The sequence below is a fragment of the Saimiri boliviensis genome, chromosome 6 (genome assembly GCF_048565385.1).
Source record: "Saimiri boliviensis isolate mSaiBol1 chromosome 6, mSaiBol1.pri, whole genome shotgun sequence".
Taxonomy (NCBI): Eukaryota; Metazoa; Chordata; class Mammalia; order Primates; family Cebidae; genus Saimiri; species Saimiri boliviensis.
The window spans coordinates 99239536-99266684 of record NC_133454.1 but is presented as its reverse complement, the minus strand read 5'-3'; the positions used below and the strand labels follow the sequence as shown (position 1 = coordinate 99266684).

General features: G+C 37.3%; 1 protein-coding gene across 1 annotated transcript in view; it reads left to right on the top strand.

Annotated features, from left to right (window-relative positions):
- Window positions 1-27149, top strand: part of DCDC1 (doublecortin domain containing 1) — a 490018-nt gene that overhangs the window by 453770 nt on the left and 9099 nt on the right. Inside the window, 4 exon segments of the mRNA XM_010332310.2 lie at window positions 620-756; window positions 2335-2514; window positions 13198-13348; window positions 15829-15994. Coding sequence (XP_010330612.2) covers window positions 620-756; window positions 2335-2514; window positions 13198-13348; window positions 15829-15956 — 596 coding nt within the window. The 3' untranslated portion in view covers window positions 15957-15994.

Genomic DNA, 27149 nt, shown 5'->3' with positions numbered 1-27149 from the left:
GGAATCATCGCACTTATTAAATCATTCCTGTGATTCTTTAGAATACAGTATTTCAATAAATATTTTCTCTTACTACAGCTTTCTAACAGCATAAAGGGCACAGCGGAGGTGTCAAAAACTAACCGTGCTCACAGGGTATTATTAGATAGAAAAAGAAGTTCCTGTCTCTTGGGTTAATATTATTTTAGAAATACTTAATCCCCACTCTGCTAAGCTAATTGTGGGGGAAAAGCTTATTATTAGTGAAGAGAATAAAACATATGTTCCAAGACTAGAAGGATGATAGGGGCTATATAAGGTCATGAATTCTATTTGACTAAATTACCGCTGTACCATGTCATGGATGCGAGGCTGAGACCAGTGAGGAAATCAGCATGTTATCTTCCTCTTCCATCTGTAGAGTAGGTATGAGAATCATAGCCATTTAAAGCCTGAAGCTCCCATCTTAAGAGGTGTTGTTAGATATTATTACCTTGGACATCTTTACTTTTATGATATATGTAGTATTTTAGTCTATGCTCCTGTGTGGAATGATTTATGCATAGAAAGCCAAACCAACTTATTTGAAATCTGAAAGCCTATCATCAGAAACAAAATTTCTAGAGACTTGTTTCCCCAGGGCGGCGAGTAGTGGCATGTCAGCCTGCCACCATGGTTCCTACCAAAAGCCCTGTGCAGCCCGTGGTGGTTGAAGGAGGATGGACCGAAAAGACTCAAGAGGAAATTAAACTCATGGAACTTATGAGACATACAGAGGTATGCTCTTTGGGATTCTGGACATTAAATGCTCTGCCCTTTTTATGAGTATTTAAAAGTACATTATTAGATTTTTAAATGATGCTGTTAATATATTCTCAGCATCTGATCAGTTATGATCATATAAGCATATGCCAGGCATTGAGTTGGCATTTGGAGAGTAGCTGTCTAAAAGACAGTCAGCTCATATAAGAGCCTGTTTTGTTTGAACGGAGATCAGAAATTATGACCTTAGCAAAGAAGAGAAAAAGGCCCAGTGGATATGTACAAAGGTAATTGTAATAATTGTAGTCAAGTTGAGCCTTCTGACTTCATTGCTCATTACTCCTAAGGGCATGTCTCAATATGTAAAAAGAGCAAGGAGCAAAATACTAATTGCAATGGAGACATTCAGAAGTGAAGAATTAAAAAAGTGGTTTCAGTCCAATTGGTTAATCAGTCAGGTTTGCCAGACATAAAAAAGTCGAAAAGATAAAGGTCAGCTGTTGAGAGAGGACGGGAGAGAGAGACCAGGGAAAACTTTTTGCTTTGTGAAGTTTTTCATCAAAATGATATGTTCCTATTTAATAAGATTTCTCAAATTCGTGAAATGTATTCAATCTAAATCTTAGGCACGTGCCCAAGTCAAGGTTACTAGAACAAAAGGAGTTGACATCCCTAGAAATATGACTTCGTGCCAAGCTAAGAAGGATAAATCACTGACCAGGGAATGAATGCAAAGCATTGAACTAGGACATGCTTGAAGTAGAATAAAAATCTGCCTGTCAGGAATCTGGCAAAGTGTAAGGGTGGCTGCTGTATTTTATTTTATTTTATTTTTTTATTTTTTTGTTTTTTTTGAGACGGAGTTTCGCTCTTGTTACCCAGGCTGGAGTGCAATGGCGCGATCTCGGCTCACCGCAACCTCCGCCTCCTGGGTTCAGGCAATTCTCCTGCCTCAGCCTCCTGAGTAGCTGGGATTACAGGCACGCGCCACCATGCCCAGCTAATTTTTTGTATTTTTAGTAGAGACGGGGTTTCACCAGGTTGACCAGGATGGTCTCGATCTCTCGACCTCGTGATCCACCCGCCTCGGCCTCCCAAAGTGCTGGGATTACAGGCTTGAGCCACCGCGCCCGGCCTGGCTGCTGTATTTTAAAAGATAGCAAGTAAGGACTGAAACAACACTCATGTATACTCCTGTACACATTTCTTGGTTAGAGGAAATGATGTCATTCTAATAAAAAACTAATTTGTTAGATGCAGAGAAATCTCTCAGTAGGAGAAACATCATGCAAAAGTCCAAAAACACATCTCTCTTCATTTCTTCACGTTATAAATGAGAGTTAAGTGCTTTGCCCAAATGAGTGCCTTCTTCTTCTTCTTCTAATGATTTTTATTGCCTTTAGTGTTTCATTGAAGCAAGGGGAATTTGCTAGAGTCAGTGACAAAAAGACTAATGTACTTAATAGTTACTTCCTAAAATATTTTTCCATGTAATTTATTAATTACAAGATGCTTCTGGATTTTATCACATTCTTTACAAACACTAAACAGACAGTTCTCTAAATACAACATTCTCTGGGCTTTTCTGGACAGGCTCACCTTTCTGAAGTTCAAGAAATGGAATCCAAAAGAAATTTTCCAATTGCAACTAAACATATAGCAGTCAAGCCAAGCAGCCTGTATAAGCAGCCCAACACAAAACGAGTGTGGATTTATCTAAATGGAGGCAGACCTGAAGATGGCACTTATGCCTGGGGCAAAACTATTTCAGAGGTAAATCTAGTATGAAAAGAGTGTTTGGTAGGCCTGGGTTCAAATCCCAGCTCTGATATTTCTAGATTGTTTAGTCAAACAAATTATTTTACTTCTATGAACTTCATTTGCTTGTCCATTAAATAGTAGCAGTACTTTCCTCGTAGGATTGATCTCATGATTGAATGAGCTTATGTGTGTGACAAAGTGAAGTTCAATGCTGTCAGACATATATGTGAATCTGAATATGACACTTATCCAGCAGAGAACAGTGCCAGTTCAACCCACTCCTACCAAAGAGTAAAATCTAAACTCTAAAATAATTTTCCTCATCCATTTTATTTATTATTATTATTATTATTATTATTATTATTATTATTGAGACAGAGTCTCGCCCTGTCACCCAGGCTGGATGCAGTGGCATGTGTTCTCATCCATTTTAAATCCAGTTCACAAGAATGATATTTTTCACCCATCGTGAATCATTTACTAGATATGTTCTATTTAAGAAAAACAATGGTACTCATTCGAGAAAGCCTATCATATTCTTACTACCCAAAGACCTAGAGCTGTCAGAATTCTCACTTCCCAAAGTTAAAATGTCGACTAAGGAAAAGAGGAGTAACAGTTCATTTTTGGTTTGTAATTTCAGGGAAAAAATTCTGACATTTTTTCTTAAATGTTAAATGAAGAATTTAGGCAAATAATAAATGAATTTGAGTAGTCTTTTAAAAAATCTTATCTGTTGCAGTGATGTCTTAAATAGTAGCTTGTCTTTTTAGTTTTGTGAACTGTTTTCATGAATTTTTCTGGGACAAGTGAAAGTCATGTAGAGATGTTGTTAATGGTTTGGGATGTGGAAAGGCAAGACGGTATAATAGACTGGCTTGGAGAAGTTCATGGAGGCTGGTGATGGCATCTACAGTAGCAGGGCCATCTGAGAGGATCCTGTCCCTGGACATCAATCCATTTTCAAAGTGTAAGGGAGACCACTCTTCTTTGACAGGGCATTTGAATAAGAATGATGAGAGCGATTTCATACCAGAAGATGACAACCAATTTGTTGTACTTGAGAAGTAAGAGATTAAAATATAGAAAATGTATACTCAAAATTAGGATTACAAGTGAAGGATCTTCATGTATGCAGGGAAAAAAAGAAAGTGATTTTTTAAAAAGATAGTGAAAGCTTTTTCGGAAGAGAGCTACCTAGAAAAAGCACTGTAACCAAGCTGAAATATATTTTCCTTGCTTGTTTCTTAAAAAATCAGAGGTCATGTTGTAGATGCCACATGTTAAAATGCACTTAACTATTGCACCTACAACTCATAAATTTCTGAGAGAATACACCATGATTAATAAACAGGTAAATGGGTAGAGCAGAGACAGTGGGGGAAGATAGCCTATTAGATTCAGAGTAGCAAAAACTGGCAATAATTGACAAAGCTTACTTATATCTATATCTAACTGGGGGGTGACTTTTTGATTTATGTGACTCTTGGTGTAGCATATAAAAGGCATTTCACAACTTTTATTCAATGATCATGTAATTTTTTATGATATTTATATATGAAGAACCCTATGCTAGATGCTGTGAATTATGTTTCTAATTTATGTCTGTGGAAATATTTTTGTAAACTTAAGGATGCCGTATAATTGACAGCTTAACATCAATAGTAGTAAGTAGCAGTGGAGTCTGTGGTCTCCTTAAATTAATATTTCAAACTGATAAAGCTTTAAAAAAATATATCCAAGGATTAATTGGGAATGTAGAGAAATGGGCACTCTTAAAGGGAATGTAGAGAAATGGGAACTCTTTGGAAGATAATTTTACTGTACATATCATAAGAAAGTGACTTGTAGAACTTGATACCAAGGGTATATTCATGAACGTATGCAACAGTTATTTATTAAGAATATTTATAGGCCGGGCATGGTGGCTCACGCCTGTAATCCCAGCACTTTGGGAGGCTGAGGCAGGTGAATCACAAGGTCAGGAGTTCGAGACCAGCCTGGCCAACATGCTAAAACCCTGTCTCTACTAAAAATAGAAACATTAGCTGTGTGTGGTGGCACATGCCTGTAATCCTAGCTACTCTGGAGGCTGAGGCAGGGAATTGCTTGAACCCAGGAGGCAGAGGTTGCAGTGAGCCCAGATTGTGCCACTGCACTCCAGCCTGGGCTACAGAACGAGACTCTGTCTCAAAAAAAAAAAAAGAAAAAGAAAAAGAAAAAAGAAAAAAAAGAATATTTATTGCAAGCCTATTTTTAACAGAGCTATATTATGAATAATTTAAAACCTCATCAATAGGGAGTTGGTTAAATGAGTTATAGCACTAGGATGGAATATAATAACTCAAAATAACTTTTTTGAAATAATAATGAAGATGTTAAAGATATACTTAGTGAAAGAAACATTATGTAAAGTATATGAAGTTAAGTTCTGCACACAACTATACACAGATACAGTAAAAGACTATAATGATTTTATTAGATGGTCGTATTATGGGGGACCTTTATTTTTCTTTCCTCCATGTTTTTCTATGTGTTCTATATTATAAGTACAGAATTTTTTAAATATGGAAAAGTTATATGATAGGGAAGCTGATATGCCTCTGAGAGAAGTACTGACAGAATGTGATAAAGGTAAAATTAGTAGTGAAGGCAGGACTCTCAGTTTAGAAAAGTGGAGCACAGTGCTCACCTAGGGTGACAGACAAGGCTCTGCAGAGGAATCAATCAGGAACTCTGAAGGAACTTGAGAAATGGAGGAGATTCAACACCTTATGCAGAAAAAGCATTAGCAAGGATGAGGGGCACCACACGTGTAGATATGGGTGTTAGAATTCGTAAGGTATATGAAATAGGTGCCCCATGGACAGAGAAATTGGAAGAGATAGATGTGACTGGAAAGATTGTTTAAAAGTATATGGTAGACCCCATATACTATATATATTAGTTTTCTCAGTCAGCCATAACAAAATACCATAGACTGAGTATTAAACAGCAGAAACAACAGAAGTTGATTTTCTCACAGTTCTGGAGGCTGGATGTCCAAAATCAAGGTGCCAGCAGGATTGGTTTCTGGTGAGGCCTCCCTTTTTGGCTTACAGACAGCCACCTCTTTGCTGTGTTCACACATAGCTTTTCTTTTGTGTGCATGTGGAGACAGAAAGAACTCTGGTGTCTCTTCTTTTTCTTGTATATAAAAAAACCCAGTCCAACTGGAATAAGGCTCCACCCTTATGGCTTCATTTGACCTTTATTACCTCCTTAAAGGCTCTGTCTTCAATTATAGTCACAGCAGGGGTTAGGGCTTAAGCATGAATTTGGAATGGATACAATTTAATCCATAACAGTATCCTAAACTCAAGTTCATGAACCACTAACCTGCCTGTGAATAAAGAAATAGCATGGTGAAACAATGCTTTGGGAAGACTACTGTGGCCTAGATCTGTAAAAGGACACTTAGAGAATGTCTAGAAATTTTTCTGCATATAATTTCTTTCTTTGCTTTATTAAAAAAGTTCTTTCTAATCTTTTACTTTTCCATGCTGTGCATTTTTGTCTTTAAGGGCTTGCATGGGATTCTTTGTGATCAGTTAGGGATGTATCCTTTCACACTGTCGGGCTGTATAAAATACCTCTGGAGGATGGACTGTGTGTGAGAAATGAACAGGCAGCAGGAAGTGTAGGGTTTGGATTTCACTGGGAGTGTCTGGCTAATGACACTGACTCCAAAGAAGCTCAGAGTTTCAATGGTTGAGACTTTTGCTGGAAGAAAGATAAACAGAGCACATTTCAAAGTGCTTCTCTCTACCTTATGTAATGAAACCCCCAGATGGTATTTGAATCCTATCCAATGCAGACTTTCTCTCAACTGCTTTCGCTGCTGTGGCTATTCTGGATGATTTAACCGTGTTCTTCCCACCCACTCTTTGAACGTTGCTAGACTTACTCTCATCTCCAACTGTTGTCGGCTTATCAGTCATCAGTGAACCAAGGCGGCTCTCTCTCCAGGGTTTGTGGCTCGCTCTTCAGGACCAGCATCTTTCTCTGATTTATGATTGCCTGTGCCCCTCCTTTTAATGTCCTGAAGCTTTTGTCTTCTCCCATTCCTGCAGCAGCTCTCTGATTCTACAGAATTTCAAAATCAGAGTGTTCTTCCTTGGCCCAGGAATGGTTCTGAATCCATGAGCAGAAGCTAAAGGAATGAAAAAGAGGTCCCTCTGATTTAGATAGGCAAGTACCTCATGCCCACAGGGAGCATGCAATAGTTCATGATGCTCATGTGCCACACCTGAGGAGACCTGGTCTAAGAAAACAAAACTCAGAAAGTACACTAAGGGTGAGCAATTATTATAGAACATTGTTCCTTCATAATGAACTTTGTTATTGTAAAAACGCTTAATTTATGGTATATACTTTAAAGAAGATAGTTGAGTAAATTTAGATACATTCGAAAAACTGGGAATTAAGAATCTTTCTGACTAGATATCATAGAACCTAACTGTACTGAAAATCTCCAATTTTTTTCTTTTCAACTCATCTCTATTTGTTACATTCTTTTAGAGCAGAATGACTTGGGCACTACATTTCCATGCACAAACCTCACTTTTCATGCACAAATCTCACTGAGTTACTTTTTGAACAGCTTTACAAGACGCCTAGGTAGGTTTATAGTTTTGCTCCTCTAAACAATACTTTTTTTTTTTTTTAGATGGAATTTTTCTCTTGTTGCCTAGGCTAGAGTGCAATGGCGCAATCTCAGTTCACTGCAACTTCCACCTTCTGGGTTCAAGTGATTCTCCTGTCTCCCAAGTAGCTGGGACTCCAGGCATGCACCACCATGCCTGGCTAATCTAGTAAACACTAATATAGTATTTACTATAGCTACTATAAATAAATACAAAATTGTAAACATACAAAAGGTATATTTTTTTATTTATTTATAGTATTTATTTATAGTTTCACCATGTTGGTCAGGCTGGTCTCGAACTCCTGACCTCAAGCGGTCCACCCTCCTCGACCTCCCAAAGTGTTGGGATTACAGGCATGAGCCACTGCACCCGGCCCAACTTTTCTTTGGGAAACAAGCCCTGTAGAGAGTTACATCAAGTTGCTCTGTTTAACATACTTATTTCTAGCAGACTAATATATGCAGAATTGTCAACTACAGGGTATGAAAAGTTTAAGAAGTGGATCCTAGAAGAATAACAAGTACCTTTCTTTTAAACATCCTGGTATATTTCAGAACACTTTAGTGTCAACAGATTCGGTCTACTAAGGAAGATGGCTTGAACACTTTAGACCTCAAAGTTAATGTTAGGCTGGTACATCTTATAGCACACACTATGTTGATCTGTTAAAATAAGCAATGAAACTAAAAAAGCATTACTAATCCTCCTTTATTTCCTAAAACCTCACAGTGTCGCAATTAGAAGTAGAAAGAAATCTTATCTTCCCCTTAAAGGAGTTGTTTTCATGCCTTCCAGATCTTTTTAAATGTTAATCGAAATAAAGGAAAAAGTCCTTGAAAATATATTATCAGAGAGAATGAAGACAAAATATTGAACATGAGTACAAGTCATCCTTCGGCCAAAGCTTGGTCTGTTTCTTCCATGCACGATGTGTCATTGTCTCCTTCAAGCAGCAGCATTTCATCAGTTACAGCAGAGAAAATGCCTTATTTTCATATTTAAAAAGTATTTTGGGTAAATGTATTGAGTTTACATGTAAATAGGTCTTAGTAGAAACCAAGTAAAATAACCATATATCGAATTTATATTTTGCCTTTAAAGTATGTTTTAATTATGTATATATTTTTTCTGTTTATAAGTAGAAAACATGATCTCTACAGAAGACTGACATTTTAGTGGTAAAGAAAAATACAGAAAATACGTCTTTGTGGGATCTTTTCAAACTACACAAATTTCTCTCAGATAAAATGAAAATTACATCACCCACAAATAACCAGTTATTACAATTTTAATGTGTATACTTCTATTATTTCTAAACAATAATTTTTTTTTGCCTTTGTGATCATAGTAGACCACGTGGCATATACAGTTTTGCAAGCTGCTCTGTTTACCTAATATGACTTTTTCCCCATATAACTTAACATTCTTAGAAAAAACATTGTTTTCAATGGCATTATAATCTTCTATCAAATGGATGTATTATTTATTCATCCAGTTTTCTATTATTTGCCAGTTCGGTTGTTCTTAATTGTTTGCTATTATAAAGAGTACTGTAATTAACATATTGATACATCAACCAATATCTATTTTCTGATTATTTTCCTTAAATAAATTCCTAGAGGGATTGCTAGGTCATGCTAATAAACCTGCCTAAGAATTTTGATCCCTATTACCAAATTGTTTTCTAGGAATGTTTCAGAAGTTTATACCCCCATGACTAGCTATTGAGAATTCCCATCTAACTGTTGTATACATGCAGATATCAACAACACTGCAACAAAATCCAGTCATTTAAAAACATATATTTACAGGTTCAACAGAAGAAAAATGGTATACCCATATTTTAATTTATATATTTTTGATTACTTGTTGAGGTGATTACAATTTGTTTTATGTTATCACTTATTGGTCATCTCTGAATTCCCTGTCTTTTGCTATTTTTCTATTATATATTATTTTCATATTGATAAAAGCTTTTTACTAATATGGGTATTATGTATAACTTTATCAGATTTATTGTAAGAAATTTCCAATTTACTATTGTGTCTATGGAGTTTTTTAAAGTATCGAAAGTAATACATTTCATAAGTTTGTTCATTGCTCTTAATGCTCAGATAGTCCTTTATCATCTTAAGCTCATATAAATATTCACCTGCTTTTTCTTCTAATTTTTTTGCAGTTCTGTTTTTCTCTTACTTTTCCTTTTTCTGGTGTAAAATTTGAGTGAAGCTATTTTCTCTGCTTTATTTGTTAGCTTACAATTATCTTAACTCTATTCACTGACTAATCTTTTTCTCTCCCCTTTGAGTTGGAATACCAATGTTATGCTTAAATCTTGCATATACTAGCTTCTGCTTTTAAGTTATATAAAGTATTACTTTTACAATTATGTAGATTTAAATTTTAATATCTGAAAGAAGTTGCCCATTGCACTTTGTTGTGAGATTTTACTTGAATGTTCTTTCCTGTTGACTTTTACAGATAAATTTTGGAATTATATTTCAACATCATAAAATCATCTTATAGGATTTTGACTGTAGTGGTATTAGGCAATTAATTAATTTCATAAGAATTTACACCTTTTACATTATTCAATTTCTAAAACTAGGCTGTGATATTCTTTATGTATTTTTTTACATATATAAAATATACTTTTATATATAATATGTAAATATATAATATGCTTATTTTTATATATGTAAAAAAGACTTATGTATAAGTTTTTTTCTTGTCCATCAGTGAAATTTTATTTTTTTTTACAAGGTCTTAGATTTTTAAATAATTGTTATTTCTAGTTAATTTTGTTTTGTGGATACATTTTCCCTGACTGTAACGCCTATTTTTATTGAACAGATAAACAATTAATGTTTTAACATTTATTTTGTATTTGGACACTTTATTGCTTTATTTTTGTTAATTTCTCACTTGATTCACCTAAGTTTTCTAAGAATAAGGTCATATTAAATTCACAAGATGGTGATTTTTGCTTACTCCTTTACAAGAACTGTTTCTCTTGTTCTGATTTTATGTTTTACTGCATTGCTTATAAGCTTAAAATTAACACTCAACAAACAAAAGAGAAGGAAACAGCGTCTTTTGCCTTCATGAATGATAAGAAAGAAGGCTGGGTGTATTGGCCCATGCCTATAATCTCAACACTTTGAAAGGCCAAGGTGGGAGGATTGATTGAACCCAGGAGTTCGAGATCAGTCTGGGCAACATGGTGAAACCCTGTTTCTACAAAAACAAAAATTAGCCAGACATGGTGATACATTCCTGTAGTCCCAGATATGCAGGAGATTGAGGTAGAAGAATCACCTGAGCCTGGGGAAGTCAAGGCTGTAATAAACGTAATAAACCCTAATCATGCCACTGCATCACTGCACTCCAGCCTAGGTGATAGAGTAAGACCCTGTCTGAAAAAAAGGAAAGAGAAAGAAAGAATGCTTTGGTTTTCTTTTTTCTGCCCTCGTCTGTTTTTGGTCACTCTGTTTTTGGTCATGTTTCACATTTTTTTTCTCTGTGAAGACTTACTTTAAAAGTTTAATTCATTTATTTCCTGATTACTTTTGTAGCAGGCATATCATGTTCTAATAGTCTTAATGCTCAACATTAGTCATTTTATATTAGGTTTTTCCATAGTCAAGGAATTTGATTCCTTTCTTAATAATCCAAAATATAAGTGTGTGTGATATGTCTTCTGAAGACATCATTTGTTTCCTTTAACCATAAATTGTAACTTGGCTGGATATAGAATTCTTATGTTAAAATCTTTTCCCCTAAAAACTTCTTAATTTCATAGATTTTGCTTCATTTTCTTTGGTATTCAGTGTTACAGAAAATAGAGTATAAATATAACTGAATTTTTCTCCCATACTTGAAATCCATACCTTTTGCTCTGTGATATTTAAATCTTAGTCATATTGTTCATAAACTTTGCCTTACCCTAGGTCAGCCTACTTCACCTGAAGGCATGGATCTTTATTTGGAACAGGAAAGTTTTCTTCTATTTTTTGAAAGTTGTTTAAGGTTAATTTATTCTAGATTCTTCTCCAGTAACACCAATAATGTATAGGTTTAATATCTGATATCTTGACATTCTACATGTTTAATTTTCTCATACATTTTATCTCTTTTTCTTTTTCTGTATCCTGTGAGATTTTCTCCACCTGGTCTGTCCTGATACTGATTTGAATTTCTGTAGTATTGAGTCTTTTTCTTTCTTACCTTCTCTCCTCTTGCCATTCAGCTTTCTCTTCATCCTTACTTGAAACCCTATTTCTTCTCTCAGTAGCAGCTATAAAACTTTGGTTATGATATTTAACCTCTTTGTCCTCCATTTTTCTCATCAACAAAAGGTGGATGATAATTATGTCCACAGAATAAAATTAGATTGTCCTTGAGAACTTTTAGAAAAATACCCAGCCCCTAAAAATGTGTCAATACATTTTAGTCAATATTACTGTTATCAGCAGCCTCAGCTTCTCTCCTGTATCTGAGCAATACTTCTTTCCTTTAAGCTGTGGTTATCTCGTTTCTGTGTGTATGTGTATTTATGGAAGTTATAGCTTATTGAATTTGGGGTGAATACAACACTGATACTCTTGAAAATGTACTAATGCTGTAAATCTTTTTTAAAATCGTCACCTTGAGTATCATGTACTCCTTTTTATGTTGTAGAATATTTTCATAAACCTTACATTGTTACTGTTGTTGATTTTTATATTTGTATTTCCTTGTACAAGGAAAGGTCTTTTGATAATAGACAGAATAGCTTAGTTCTCTTTGCTGTCAGAATCCGCCCTCAATGCTAAGTTGAAGGATTGGTTTATATGCAGCGTATTTAATCAAATTGTTTCTGACTAGCTGTTATTTGGCAGGAGTCAGGCTGCATTTAAGACCACTCTCCTGTTGGTCTTCTCTGACTATCCCATTCTATACGGAGGAATATATTTTTGGATAATTTCAATTATCATTAAATTCAATCCATTTGTCCCTTACTCAAAGTACTGAGTAAAAAGCTGCACTTTTTGAATTGCATCACCCCATCACTCTTCTTGTCTTGGTTCGTATTATTGATGAATTTTCCAGATGCAAGGTGCCATCACATGCCCAGCCCAGACCCCTACCATGCTGCCTTGTTGTGAGTTGTAGCCTCTAAACAGATCTATATACAGAAATATTAGTGGTGATTTGGGGGGCTGATGTGGACTTGGCACCTGCAGTTTGGGAGAACAGGCTTTTGGCCCTCTAATAGGTGAAAGTCATACGAGCAGGTATGTAGAAACCTCTCACTTTCTTCTCGCTTGCTTTTATTATTTTGTTTTAAAGTTTTATTCACATTTTAATGGGTTTGCCCTCAAGAGTCTGGCAGCATGTTGACTAATCTTTCTGGTACCATTGATGCTGTATCAGTACATGTGTTTTAATGAATGTGTATTCAAGAAAAATTGAGAGAAGTTTAATAAGGCCTTTCTAGCTTTAAAATGTATCAGTTAAAAGCAAAAGACTTTTTAGCTATAGAATCATACGGCCAGTGAAGTCTTAGACCAAAATTTTCATTTTATCATTGAGGAGACTCTTTTGAAGCAGAGTTACCTTTCTGACGTCGTAAACAGGAGTGAGCCTGGGTCTCCTCACCTTTTGTCATTCTAGTTCCTTAGTCATTTAAACAAATGTTTTAGCTATTTTGAGAAGTCTAGATTTTCAATCCAGTGCTTATCATATTTAGGAATTTCTTAAAAAGTGAGAAGACTTCTTCCATGGAAAAATACAGAACTATAGGGTTAACTTTGCTGGAGAGTCCAAAAGCTCCTCCTCATTGTTTAAACACTTTAGGGAACATTTGTGGACCCTTCTTCCCTTCCCTTCTATACCTATGTCTAACAACTATTAGTGGTCAAATAATCAAACTGGGATAGTAGTTCTCTTAGAAGAGTTGGTTCTTTGATACATGATTATATTGTGCCATTCCATATTCAAATGTGGCTGTCTCTCTGTGTCTCAGCTGCTGGAAGACTGCTCCTCTCGTCTCAAAATGACCCACCCAGCCAGAGCACTGTACACTCCGAATGGTGAGCCAATTCAGTCCTGGAATGACATAGAGAGAGATATGGTCATCTGTGTGTCTATGGGACATGGTTTCAGAACCCCAAAAGGTATGTGTGATAGTTTTTTTTTTTTTCCATCAAGTAATTGAAGAATTAAAACAACCTTCCCTTCAAAGAACTTATATGTCCCGTCACAATGATTTTGAATAAGTATCCTCCCCTCAAGTGTTTCTATTCCATGTTTTAGAAGTTAAATTTATATATTTATGTGCTGGAACCTCATGTCAATACTGTTGCATTGAAGAACTCAGTCAAATTTCAGTTAATCTTGAACCTTATCCAGGGGCCTTATTTGCAGAAATATTGAGAGCCTCATTTGAAGGTATTTCCCTAGTATGAACCCTGAGGAAAGTGAGACTCCACTGATTTCCTATTTTCCAAATTATTTAAAACTTAATGTTTTATTAATAGTAATTATATAGTTTGCAATTACTTTTATTTACTAATAAGTAAATATATTCTAGAATTATTATCTTGTCGATTTCTTGGTACTTTTCTTTGATAAATGGCAGAAATTGAAAAGAACATATATTTGTTATTGAGTGAACTCTAGTTCTTTATCCTATGTATCCTGATGGATTAAAAGCCTGTTTTTGTAGGTAGGCATATATTATCAAAGATATAATTTTCAGGAGATTCCGAAGAACATCGTTACCACTCTGAAGGAAACTAAAAGTTTAGGTAATGAATTGCCTGGTATCCCTATAATAGTAACAGCAGATATTTTCTTTTAAGAAGTCACCATAAAGTTATTATTACTATGTTATATGTAATGTAGGCAAACCAAAAACTTCTAAGACAGTTGCAATCATGTCTTTACATTTAGCCCAGAAGGGACAAAGGGATAGAAATGGAGACCAAAAAGTGGGAAGACAGGATTTATTAGGATGCCTAGCACTGTTCTGAGGGAAGCCAAAAATATTCCCCCCGCACCATCCTACATCATGGACGAGGCTCCAGTCCTTTTATCCTTTTTATTTTCTGCTGCTCCCATCACCCATCACTACCCATCACCCTGGTTCTTGGTGACCCTCACTGCAGGGTACTTAGAACACATCAGGGATGAGGTTCTTATTATCAGCAAGTATTCTTTAGTAGTTTTCTGTATCCACAAAGTACATAGCGTAGAAAATAAACGTAAGCTAGGCTCCTTTCCCGAGAGTTTTCAATCTAATTAAGAATATGCACACATGAAATAATTACAGTACAGTCGAGTAGTCAGCAAACAAGTGTGCATTTGGAGGTGCCTTCCCAGTCCCTTCGTTATCTAGGTTTAGTCTTTCATATTCCTAGGATGGGCTTCTGTTGCCTGTACCACACCTTCCTTGCAGCCTTGTGTTCATTGAGCCTGTGTGATAAATAAAGCTAAATATACTTCAGGAAAGCTAGCCAAAAGGGTATCCAACCACAGAGAGAGAGATGTCGGCTGCCTTCCCAGAAGCAAGCTCGTCAACAATAAAAACTGTGAATGGAAGAGAAAAAAATTGGAAATGCAAATATTACTCTTTCTGCCATTTTCCTCCCTGTTAGCTCTGTGTATCTTTGATAAAGCTTTGGAGACAAATATTCATTTTTGCATCTTCAATTCTTTAAATACATAGATTGCATCATATGAAAGTTTATTCCTTTCCTATGACAGTAGGTTCCCCATTGTTACCTTCATGGTAAGAGGATTAGTGGTTTCCTCTATTGTCTCAGTTCTTTTGAGTGAGTTATATGCATTCTAGGAAATTACAGGAAATCTCTGATTTAGTTTAGAAAAGTCTGATTTAGTTGTTTTTTAGAAACTTATTTTACTGTTGCCATTTTATTGTTTTTCCTGAAATAATTAAGTTAGTAATAATCATTTTTTAGAAATCTAAATATTTGAAGTGCTTTAAAAAAGAAAAGATAGAAATGCAACTACATGCATAGACCTGTTAAGGGACATTTAATTAATTAATCATTCCATTCATGATTTTTCTGTGACCTAGTGGTTTAAGTATTTAGGAAGAAAATAAAGCAGTCTGGGAGTTTCAAAACCACTCTAAAAGAACTTATTTATGCATTATAATATCAAAAAAACATTCAGTATGTGAAAGTTAGTCATCAAAGAATGAAATCAGGTTTTTTTAAAAAATCAATTGGATTTGGCAAAACAAACCCAGATGCTACTAGAATGGCTTATTTCACACAAACCCCTGACAAAATTTAAAGGGTACTTTATGCCATTTGATATAAAATCTGAACACTGTTCTCATTGCTGCTTTCTATCTTTTCATTGTCCTAATTTTTAGACCAGCCCGAGGTTAGCTTCTAATTCAGACTTTGTAATAAACCTGGAAAGAAGTCCTCTCTAGCAATTTCCATTCTACAGAAATCCAAAGAGTATTAACACATACCTGATGTGATAAGAAGTCAAAAGTGTAATGAGAGAGCCCAGGGTGGGAGCCAAGAATTTTTGAGGGGTCTTCAAGCTTTTCATCATCCTGGACTTTTAATTATTTTCCATGACATTGACTTGTTCCTCAATTTCTTGTTTTTGACAGAGTTAAAGCAATTGATGGAAATCAGAGCAAATTATACCAGAATCCGAAGGCAGCAGGGCCCTCAAGCCACAGACATTGTGGTGTCGCCATCCACGAAGCTGCTGTCTCTGGCACATCTCCACAATTAACTCCTATCAGAACCATCATTTTCTGCTATATTTTGCTGGTATAGCTGTGTGCACATACTCATATGTTTGTTATGACATTATGATTATTTATCTCTTTTATATTTACACAGTTCCCCCTTTCTTTTCTGAGACAGATTCTTGCTGTTGCCCAGGCGGGAGTGTAGTGATCATGATCACAGCTTACTGTAGCCTCGACCTCCCTGGGCACACATGGTCCTCCCATCTCAGCCTCCCAAGTAGCTGGGACTATAATCATGTACCCCCACGCCCAGCTAATATTTGTATTTTTTATAAAGGTGGGGTTTTGCCTTGTTGCCCAGGCTGGTCTTGAACTCCTGAGCTCAAGTAATCCTTCCACCTCGACATCCCAAAGTGTTGGGATTGTAGGCATGAGCCATTGCACCCAGCCCTATGTGACATTTTGTAAAGGTTATTACCCTTTGCATTTTACATAAAGTGACATTTGATGTCTCAAATTCATTCCTGAGAAGACAACAAAACTAGACAAAATAATGCCAGAAAAATAACTATCTTAGGTGTATTTTCTTCCACAAAAAAAAGGATACTACTAGTTATTAGTGAAATATAATTTCATAGGGTCAAATGGCTTATGTAAAGGCTTTTTTATGTATAATCAAACATTCCATCAAACATTCCATTCCACGTATGGAATATTTGATGATACAAAAAGACTCTGACAACTAAACACTAAATTTGACCCTAGTGACATTTTCTGGCTCAGCCACCATATTTTCCAGACCTCCATATTAAAATCCTAAAGTTACTGAATACCAATGAAATGGCTGGTGGCCACCAAATGCCATACAAATCAATCCTTTCTTCTCCAATTTCTCATCAGTTTCACCTGTAGTAACAGTGCAGGACTTTTTATGGGGTACAGTTAGATTCTGTTCATGAGAATAAAGCTTGGTAATTCCCAATATTTGCCCAGTGATAGAAGTCATAGACTATGTCCTCAATATAAAAACTTAGGGAAAGGATATATGAACTATTTAAAAGAAAAATTACGGAAGGTTTATTTTTTAAAAAGAAATCAAGGGAGATACCTAGCAGTCTTAGGTATCAATTCTACAGAAAGGGAAGAATTTATAAGAGGAAAGAACCATTTAAAAAAAAATAATAACAGTGACTGAAATCAGAGTTTAGTTTCTGCTTTTGGTGACAAATTTCCAGAAAAATGCTCTTCTTCCCTGTCTTCCTCTGAAAACCACTCACAGCTCTGTATGAATATAAATTGCACTCTGGCTAGGTGTGTACAGAACAGCTCAACTGGGCTCACTTCTCAATCCTCCACTTTAATATGATGCAGGAAGGCAGTATATCATTTCTACTGAAGGGGGCTCTTGGTAATCGCTGCAGAAGGCCTAGTATTTACTCCCAGTCTGCAAATCAGTAGGGCTGCATGAATAAATTCCTGCTGCCTCTGACACCACTAAAAAGCAAAGCACATTGAGGTGAAATCACATGTTACATCAACAGCAATTTGCCCTTTTATAGACATTTTCTCTGTGTGTTGTGATGTTAGAGATGAGAAGGCATTGCAATGCAGTTGTGTGCCATATAGGAGAAAAAGATTGCATGTGACTTCTATCTTTCTTTCTTTCTTTTTTTTAAGCAAGAAAAACAAAACAAGAAGAGTTAAGAGACTTGCTCCCCATTGGAAAGGAAGCCAAAAGGACTCTTGCCACTTGGGCCTCTCCCTAGAATGACTCAATCACAATCCCTCTACAGACAATTTTTTTAAAATTCCTTGAAAACAAAGGCATTTCGCTAGGTGCAAAAGTACCTATCACTTTCCTGCCAGGGAAAAGTTTATTTGCTATGAAAATGGCATAATTTCACCCTGGATCAAATGTGCAAATTCTTGTGAAGTCTTCACTGTTGCATGTGAATATGCCTGAAGCGAAAATTGGTAATATCACACAATGCTGTATCAAGCACCAGGAGACATAAGGCAAAAGTCTTAACTGAACTTTTCTATTACTAGTAAATGGGATTTTAGATGTAATGTAACAGTCATCAACACATCACATTTTACCAGCAAGTCAGCGACACTGTAGACAACAGCTAGCCCTGGATATCTTGGTACTTCATAACCACTTTTAGCTTTGACTGAAAACAGCCCTGCTCTTTCCTTACTCTTGACCTTCCTCTTTGGTTGGCTGAAAGGTGGACTGGGGAGCAGTTTCTCTACCTTCAGCAAGGACTGTAGGATAAGACCATTGCAATTCTGTTCAGCCATTCTAGGCTTTTAATAAACGCAGTAATTTCCTTTGGGAACATGTTTATCAAATTTGAATCAGCTTCATATATATAAGTCAGATTTCAGTATTTTTCTATCAACTGAAAATGATTTATTATTAAACACTAAAGCAACCATTCCTAAGTCCATGGCCTTCTCCGAAAATTTATTTCCTGCTGGTTCACAAACACCCTTAAGGTGATCCAGATGTTAATCAACAGTGTGGAAGCATTTGGGATTTTCCTCAGGAGAACTGAATTTTTCTGCCCACCTTTCTAGCTGTTGTTGCCTGATTAAGTGTTGGGGTAAAGTTCCATGTTTTTAAGCAAGTAAACTAAAATCAATATGCCTGAAAGTATGGCATTCTTTCTGGAATTAACTAACAGTATTAATAAATAAGAAGCATTTTATCTGGGTGCTTATAGCAGCTTTGTAAACAGGATATATTAGTAGTGATTCAAAATGCAAAGGTAGCTTTGAAGGGCAATAATCCTAAATTTCTGTTTTTTTCCTTGATTATTTATCATAACTATTGTTTTGTTAATTAAGAAAACAAAGCAACAATCAGACAAATAACAGCAGAAGGATAAATATGAATTTGTTGTCTTTTGTCAGAGACTCACTTAGAAATTGTGGCTGGTGGCTGTTGCAGCATTTGTGAGCTAACCTTCAATAATAGCCCAGGTGTGCTGAGTGTCATTGAGAGATTCACAATTCACCATGGCAGCATTTTTTTAAAAAATTATTTGGAAGTGAGTGCTCAAAACACACAAATCTGCATTATTCTAGAACATCACAAAATCAGATGCAAATGTCCCCAGTGACGGGAAATTTAGACCCAATGGTGATTCTCAGTTGTTTTTATTGAACCACTGGTTCTGGTTCTCTCTTGGCTTTGAACGTACCTCAACCCTGTGTCCCCTCCGCCAGGCTGGGTAAGTGGAAAGAAAGAGTAGCAGTTTTGTTCTCAGCACAATAATTTAAAATTCTGCATAAATGGCATGTTTTGGGGCTGTGTGACCATAAGCAACTACAAAGCAAGATCAACAAAGACCATTCAGGCAAAAGCTGACAAAAGTAAATTGACTGTGTAACTGTAGATATTCAGTGTGTGTCTGCTTCCAGCTATAGCATTTTCTAGTTCTCTGAGTCTGGAATCTGCAACTCCTAGCAATAGGCTATCACCCTGTATGTACCAAATGTGTACATAGAAATATAAGAGGAAAGAGAAAATGCATATGCCATGATGCAACTGGGTTGAAGGAGAGGGAAGAAAGGAGACAGGAAATTTTATATCTGCAGCAAGTAAAATAGTGATTCTGAATTGGATGTGCTATTGCTCATTGTCTGTGCTATTCCTCTGTGGGCTTGCAGGTAGATACAAGCTTCAGTTAAGCTGCTGGACGTATCAGGTCCTAGCTTGTCTGTCCTAGAGCAGTAATTTCAACCTTGCAAACTGCTATTAGGGTTTTAGCTCAGGTACAGATGCTCAGGAATGTCAGCTCTGTCAGCAACCGAAGCAACTGGGTGGTCATCTCTAGGTGCCACCACTGGCAGCTGTGTTTTAAAGGAAATTTCCCAAAGGGTGCTGTCATTTACTCTGCAGACTATGCTGGAGAGAGGTGGAGGAGAGGAGGGAAGTTCCCAGGGCTCCTAGGTTAGTGCTCCTAAAAGTGTAAAATCTGGTTGTATCTCTGTTCTTGTTTCCATCACTTTTTATCCCTCTTCCCTCCTCCTTCTCCCTCCCTGCCTTTTGGCCTTTTCTCCTGTCTTCCTGGCTTTTCTCCTCTAAGAGTGTTTAAATCTAGTCTTTCATTTAAAAAGAAAAAACTCTTTTCTGGAACAATTTGTGTATTGGCAAGAGATGCTACCTTCATATGATTCTTAAATTTTAGTGTGCACAAGAATCACCTGGTATGCTAGATAAAATAAAATCACCTGGTATGCTAGATTACCAGGCTTGATTCCAGCACTGGTTAAAGTGGCATAGGGAATCTGCATTTTAACAAGCATCTGGGAAGAAGTGTAGTCCTCGGCCACAGTTTAAGAAACTTTGCCAAGAGTTTTGGGCCCACCAAGGACAGCGCTGTTTATTATTAGCAGGGAATGGCCCAAGTGATAAGTACCAGTTTCAAGAACAATGCCTGTATTCAGGGGCTATGAAGACAATGAAGCATTTGCTTTGTATGAGAGTGTTTGAGTCTAAGTATCCTCATGTTTTTTCATCACAATTACCTTAAAAAATGAAGGAAATGTTCTTGAGTCAGAACTAACCACCCAGAGATTTTAACTAGGACCCAGACATCGGAAGACTAAACAAGTGAGTTTGAGATGCTGAAGCTTCCCATGTTCATTAAGCTGTCTTCAGTGCTGGTAAAAATCTTGCTATTTTAAAGGTCACAGGAATAATATCAGTGCTGTGGTACATATATCAAGGAGCAGAATACTTTTGAGAGTGTGGAAAATAACCAGTTTCCTGGAGTTTCCTTATTTATTTTTAAATATACAAAGAAGGAGAACTTTGGAACAGGACAATATTTCTATTTTCCATCATTGCTCTTTCTCCAATGAATGAGCTACTTAATAGTGAAAAGGCTAAACCTCTTTGTTCTGTTTGCTCTAAGTCTAGTTAACATGGAAGTCTGCGCACGAGCACCTCCATCCCTGACAGGCTCACACAGGGGTGTGAAAATCCACAGGATATTATTTCAGTTCTGTAACAAATTCTCTTGGAAAAAATAATTTTCAAGATAGTTCTCTTGACTCACCAATGAAATCCATATAGCTTAAGAGACAAACACTTCCTTGGAAGACAGACACTTCTCTTGGAAAACAGAGAATACAAAGAAAATTAGTTTTTCTAACACCTCATTTGTGTATAAACTAGGTATGTTCTCTATCTAGACACGCATTTTTATATATTTTTATATGCAAATAGATAATAAATTTTTCTTTGCCTCTTGTTTATTATAGTTGCTTTGATAGGATAAATTCCATTGTGGATTATGATTTTTATTACTTTCTCAATGTTAAAAATGTGTGTGTGTGTAGTGTATGCGTGTGTGTGTATATATATATATTTATACACATATACATATACATATATTCTGTATATATGTGTGTGTGTGTATACACACACATATACAGGAGAGAGAATATATGTGTGTGTGTGTATATATACACATATATATAATATATTCTATATATATGTGACACACACACACATATATATATATATCACACATATATATATACAGAAGACAGAGAGAGAGAACAGCTGGTATATACATGGCATATACAGGAATATATATATATGAAAATATATATGTATATATATTCAGGTACTCACTGTATTCACTGTTGTAGGTGCTGGAAATGCAAAGGTGAATGTGACAGATGTAATCCCTGTCTCTGTGGCGCTCATACTGTGTGTTGGGGAGGAGAGACATTTAGAAGTTAAATAAACACATAGAATAATTATGTGCAATAAATAATTACACATTGTGTTAAATCTTGCAAAGGAAACCAAGTTCAGTTAGAGATAAATGGAGGGGAGGTCGGGATGACATACTTAATGAATGGCATGTTTAAGGAAGTGACAGTTAAGCTAAAAGAAAAGAATGAATCAGCCATTCCAAATGGCAAGAAAAAGGGTGAGGGTTGTGGCAGGGGACGGAGTACCAGGCAGAGGTGAGACTCAGGAAAGAATGTGGCTTGCTCAAGCTGCCAAAGGAAGGTCTAAAGTAGCCACTATCTAACAGAAGGACTACAGGAGCCACATGGGTCATTGGAAATTTTCTAGTAGCCACATTTTCTAAAAAGGTAAAAATGAATCTGTGAAATACATATTCTTACTATATTTTATTCAACTCAATATATCCAAAGTATTAGCATTTCAACATATCATCAATGTAAAATTATCGAGGCATATTTCCTTGTTTGTTATTGTTCTAAGGTCCCCATATCCTGTGTGTATTTTACACTTAGAGCATGTCTTAGTTCAGACTAGCTACATTGCAAGTACTTCATGGCTACTTTTCTTAAAATAACTAATTTACTTTAAAAAAAAAAAAAAAGCGGAGAATGCTGGGAAAATGGCCGCCTAAGAACAGCTCAGGACTTCAGCTCCCAGTGAAAGTGCAGAGGGTGAGTGGACGCCGCATTTCCAGACGAACTCTTATTGCCCACAGACCAGGAGATACCCAGGCAGAGGGGTCGCCAGCATCGCAGTCCCAGCTGGTGCCGCTGTTTTGGCCCCGGTGGGGCTGATTCCGCCCGCGCAGCTGCTGTGACCACTCCCTGTTGCTGCGGTTCTCCGTACAAAAGCCACTGGTCTGGGAGCCCTCTTAGCTGGCGAGCAGAGCCCTGAGACGGCAGAATAGTCCATTCATCTGAAATAGCGAGTCAGGCCAGGAGATTCCTAGGCAAAAAATCCGCCAGGAGCCGGCGCCGCGGTTCGAGCCGACTCCATGAGTTGCAGCACAGGAGATCCCGGCGCCTTTTCAACAAGCGACCGGAACCTGGGGTCCTTCAACTTAAAAGAAAAGACTCTGAGTCAGGGAGCCAGCTGATCAGGCTCGGTTGGTCCCACCCCTCCACCCCCAACAACAACAAAAACAAAAACAGTAATTGGAAACCCTCTGGGTTGAGCCCTTCAAACCAAGCACAGCTGAACCGGGATGGTCCGGCTCGGTGGGGGAGGGGCTTCCGCCATTACTGAGACTCTCCACCGCTACGGAGGCAGGCTGCCGTTGCCGAGGCAACCTGCCACAACAGAGAGAGTCCGCCATAACAGAGGTGGGGCCACCATTGCCAAGACAGTTCTATCTACGCCCATATAAAAAGGACTACAGGGAAGAGCTCAGGGCAGCTGGGCGGAGCCCACAGCAGCTCAGCAAAGCCCCTGCGGGCAGGCAGTGGCTAGGCGTGCTGCTAGCTGGGTGGGTCAGACCTGAAAGAAAAATCAAAAAAGGCAGTAGTGCAAGGGAAACTCATAAAGCACCAACTCCCTGGGACAGAGACAGACAACAGGTGGATAAACCCGCAAAAATGGGAAGAAACCAGCGCAGAAAGGATGAAAACTCCCAAAACCAGAACACCTCTCCTCCTAAAAGGGATCACAACTCCTCACCAGCAAGGGAACCAGACCGGATGGAGAAGGAGGGTGATGAAATGACAGAATCAGACTTCAGAAGGTGGGTAGTAAGAAACTACAGTGAGCTAAAAGAACATGTTCTAACCGAACGCAAAGAAAATAGGAACCTTGAAAAAAGATTGGACGAACTGTTGACGAGAATGGACAGCATAGAGAGGAGTATAAGTGAATTGATGGAGCTGAAAAACGCAACACGAGAACTTCGTGAAGCATGCACAAGCTTCAGCAGCCGAATTGACCAAGCAGAAAAAAGGATATCAGAGGTCGAAGATCAACTCAATGAAATAAAAAGAGAAGGCAAGAACAGAGAAAAAAGAGCAAAAAGGAATGAACAAAATCTTCAAGAAATGTGGGACTATGTGAAAAGACCTAATCTACGTCTGATAGGTGTACCTGAATGTGATGAAGAGAATGAATCCAAGCTGGAAAATACTCTTCAGGATATTATCCAGGAAAACTTCCCCAACCTGGCAAGGCAGACCAATATTCAAATCCAGGAAATACAGAGAACACCACAAAGATATTCCTCAAGAAGAGCAACCCCAAGGCACATAATCGTCAGATTCACCAGGGTTGAAATGAAAGAGAAAATGCTAAGGGCAGCCAGAGAGAAAGGTCGGGTTACCCACAAACGGAAGCCCATTAGACTCACAGCAGATCTCTCAGCAGAAACCCTACAAGCCGGAAGAGATTGGGGGCCAATATTCAACATCCTTAAAGAAAAGAACTTTCAACCCAGAATCTCCTATCCAGCCAAACTAAGCTTCATAAGTGAAGGAAAAATAAAATCCTTTGTGAACAAGCAAGCACTCAGAGATTTCATCACCACCAAACCTGCTCTACAAGAACTCCTGAAAGAGGCTCTACACATATAAAGGAACAACCAGTACCAGCCACTCCAAAAACACACCAAATGGTAAAAGAGCATCAACACAATCAAGAATCTGCATCAACTAACCAACAAAACAGCCAGGTAGCATCAAAATGACAGTATCAAATTCACACATAACAATACTATCCCTAAATGTCAATGGACTAAATGCCCCAATCAAAAGACACAGACTGGCAAATTGGATAAAAAGCCAAAACCCATCAGTGTGCTGTATCCAGGAAACCCATCTTACATGCAAGGATACACAAAGGCTCAAAATAAAGGGATGGAGGAAGATCTACCAAGCAAATGGAGAGCAAAGAAAGGCAGGAGTTGCAATTCTCATCTCTGATAAAATAGACTTTAAAGCAACAAAGATCAAAAGAGACAAAGAAGGACATTACATAATGGTAAAAGGATCACTGCAACAAGAAGAGCTAACGATCCTAAATATATATGCACCCAATACAGGAGCACCCAGATACATAAGGCAAGTTCTTAATGACTTACAAAGAGACTTAGACTCCCACACAATAATAGTGGGAGACTTTAACACCCCATTGTAATATTAGACAGATCATCCAGACAGAAAATCAACAAGGATATCCAGGACCTGAATACAGACCTGGAACAAGCAAACCTAATAGACATTTACAGAACTGTCCACCCCAAATCCACAGAATATACATTCTTCTCAGCACCACATCACACCTACTCTAAAATTGACCACATAATTGGCAATAAATCACTCCTCAGCAAATGCAAAAGAACAGAAATCATAACAAACAGTCTCTCAGACCACAGTGCAATTGAGTTAGAACGCAGAATGCAGAAACTAACTCAGAACCACACAGCTTCATGGAAACTGAACAACTTGCTCTTGAATGTTGACTGGATAAACAATGAAATGAAGGCAGAAATAAAGATGTTCTTCAAAACCAATGAGAACGAAGACACAACATACCAGAATCTCTGGGACACATTTGTAGCAGTCTCTAGAGGAAAATATATAGCAATGAGTGCCCACATGAGAAGAAAGGAGAGATCTAAAATTGACACCCTATCATCAAAATTGAAAGAGCTAGAGGAGCAAGATCAAAAAAACTCAAAACCTAGCAGAAGACAGGAAATAACTAAGATCAGAGCAGAACTGAAGGAAATAGAGACACAAAAAACTCTTCAAAAAATCAATAAATGCAGGAGCTGGTTTTTTGAAAAGATCAACAAAATAGACAGACCACTAGCCAGATTAATAAAAAAGAAAAGAGAGAATAACCAAATTGATGCAATAAAAAACGATAAAGGGGATATCACCACAGATTCCACAGAAATCCAAACCATCATCAGAGATTATTACAAACAACTCTATGCACATAAACTAGTAAACCTGGAAGAAATGGATAAATTCCTGGACACCTGCATCCTCCCAAGCCTAAACCTGGAAGAATCCGAAACCCTGAATAGACCAATAACATGGTCTGAAGTCGAGGCAGCAATAAAGAGCCTACCACCCAAAAAACGCCCAGGTCCAGATGGGTTCACAGCTGAATTCTACCAGACATACAAAGAGGAGCTGATACCATTCCTTCTGAAACTATTCCAGACAATCCAAAAAGAGGGAATCCTTCCCAAATCATTTTACGAGACAAACATCATCCTGATACCAAAACCCAGCAGAGACTCAACAAGAAAAGAAAATTTCAGGTCAGTATCCATGATGAACATAGATGCAAAAATCTTCAATAAAATACTGGCAAACCGATTGCAACAGCATATCAAAAAGCTCATCCACCATGATCAAGTAGGATTCATCCCGGGGTGCAAGGCTGGTTCAACATACGCAAGTCCATAAACGTAATCCACTACATAAACAGAACCAAAGACAAAAACCACATGATTATCTCAATTGATGCAGAGAAGTCTTTTGACAAAATTCAACAACCCTTTATGCTAAAAACCCTCAATAAACTAGGTATTGACGGAACATATCTCAAAACAATAAAAGCTATTTACGACAAACCAACAGCCAATATCATACTGAATGGGCAAAAACTGGAAGCATTCCCTTTGAAATCTGGCACTAGACAAGGGTGCCCTCTCCCACCACTCCTATTCAATATAGTACTGGAAGTTCTAGCCAGAGCAATCAGGCAAGAAAAAGAAATAAAGGGTATCCAAATTGGAAAGGAGGAAATCAAATTGTCTCTATTTGCAGATGACATGATTATATATCTGGAAGACCCCATCATCTCAGCCCAAAGTCTCCTGAAACTGATAAACAACTTCAGCAAAGTCTCAGGATACAAAATCAACGTGCAAAAATCACAAGCATTCCTATACACCAGTAATAGACTTCAAGAGAGCCAAATCAAGAACGAACTGCCATTCACAATTGCTACAAAGAGAATAAAGTACCTAGGAATACAACTAACAAGGAACGTAAAGGACCTCTTCAAGGAGAACTACAAGCCATTGCTCAACAAAATAAGAGAGGATACAAACAGATGGAGAAACATTCCATGTTCATGGTTAGGAAGAATCAACATCGTGAAAATGGCCATACTGCCCAAAGTAATTTACAGATTCAACGCTATTCCCATCAAGCTACCAATGACCTTCTTCACAGAACTGGGAAAAAACACCTTAAACTTTATATGGAACCAAAAGAGAGCCCGGATAGCCAAGTCAATTCTAAGCAAAAAGAACAAAGCAGGAGGCATCACACTACCGGACTTCAAACTATACTACAAGGCTACAGTAATCAAAACAGCATGGTACTGGTACCAAAACAGAGCTATAGACCAATGGAACAGAACAGAGGTCTCAGAGGAAATACAACATACCCACAACCATCTGATCTTCGACAAACCTGACAAAAACAAGCAATGGGGAAAGGACTCCCTG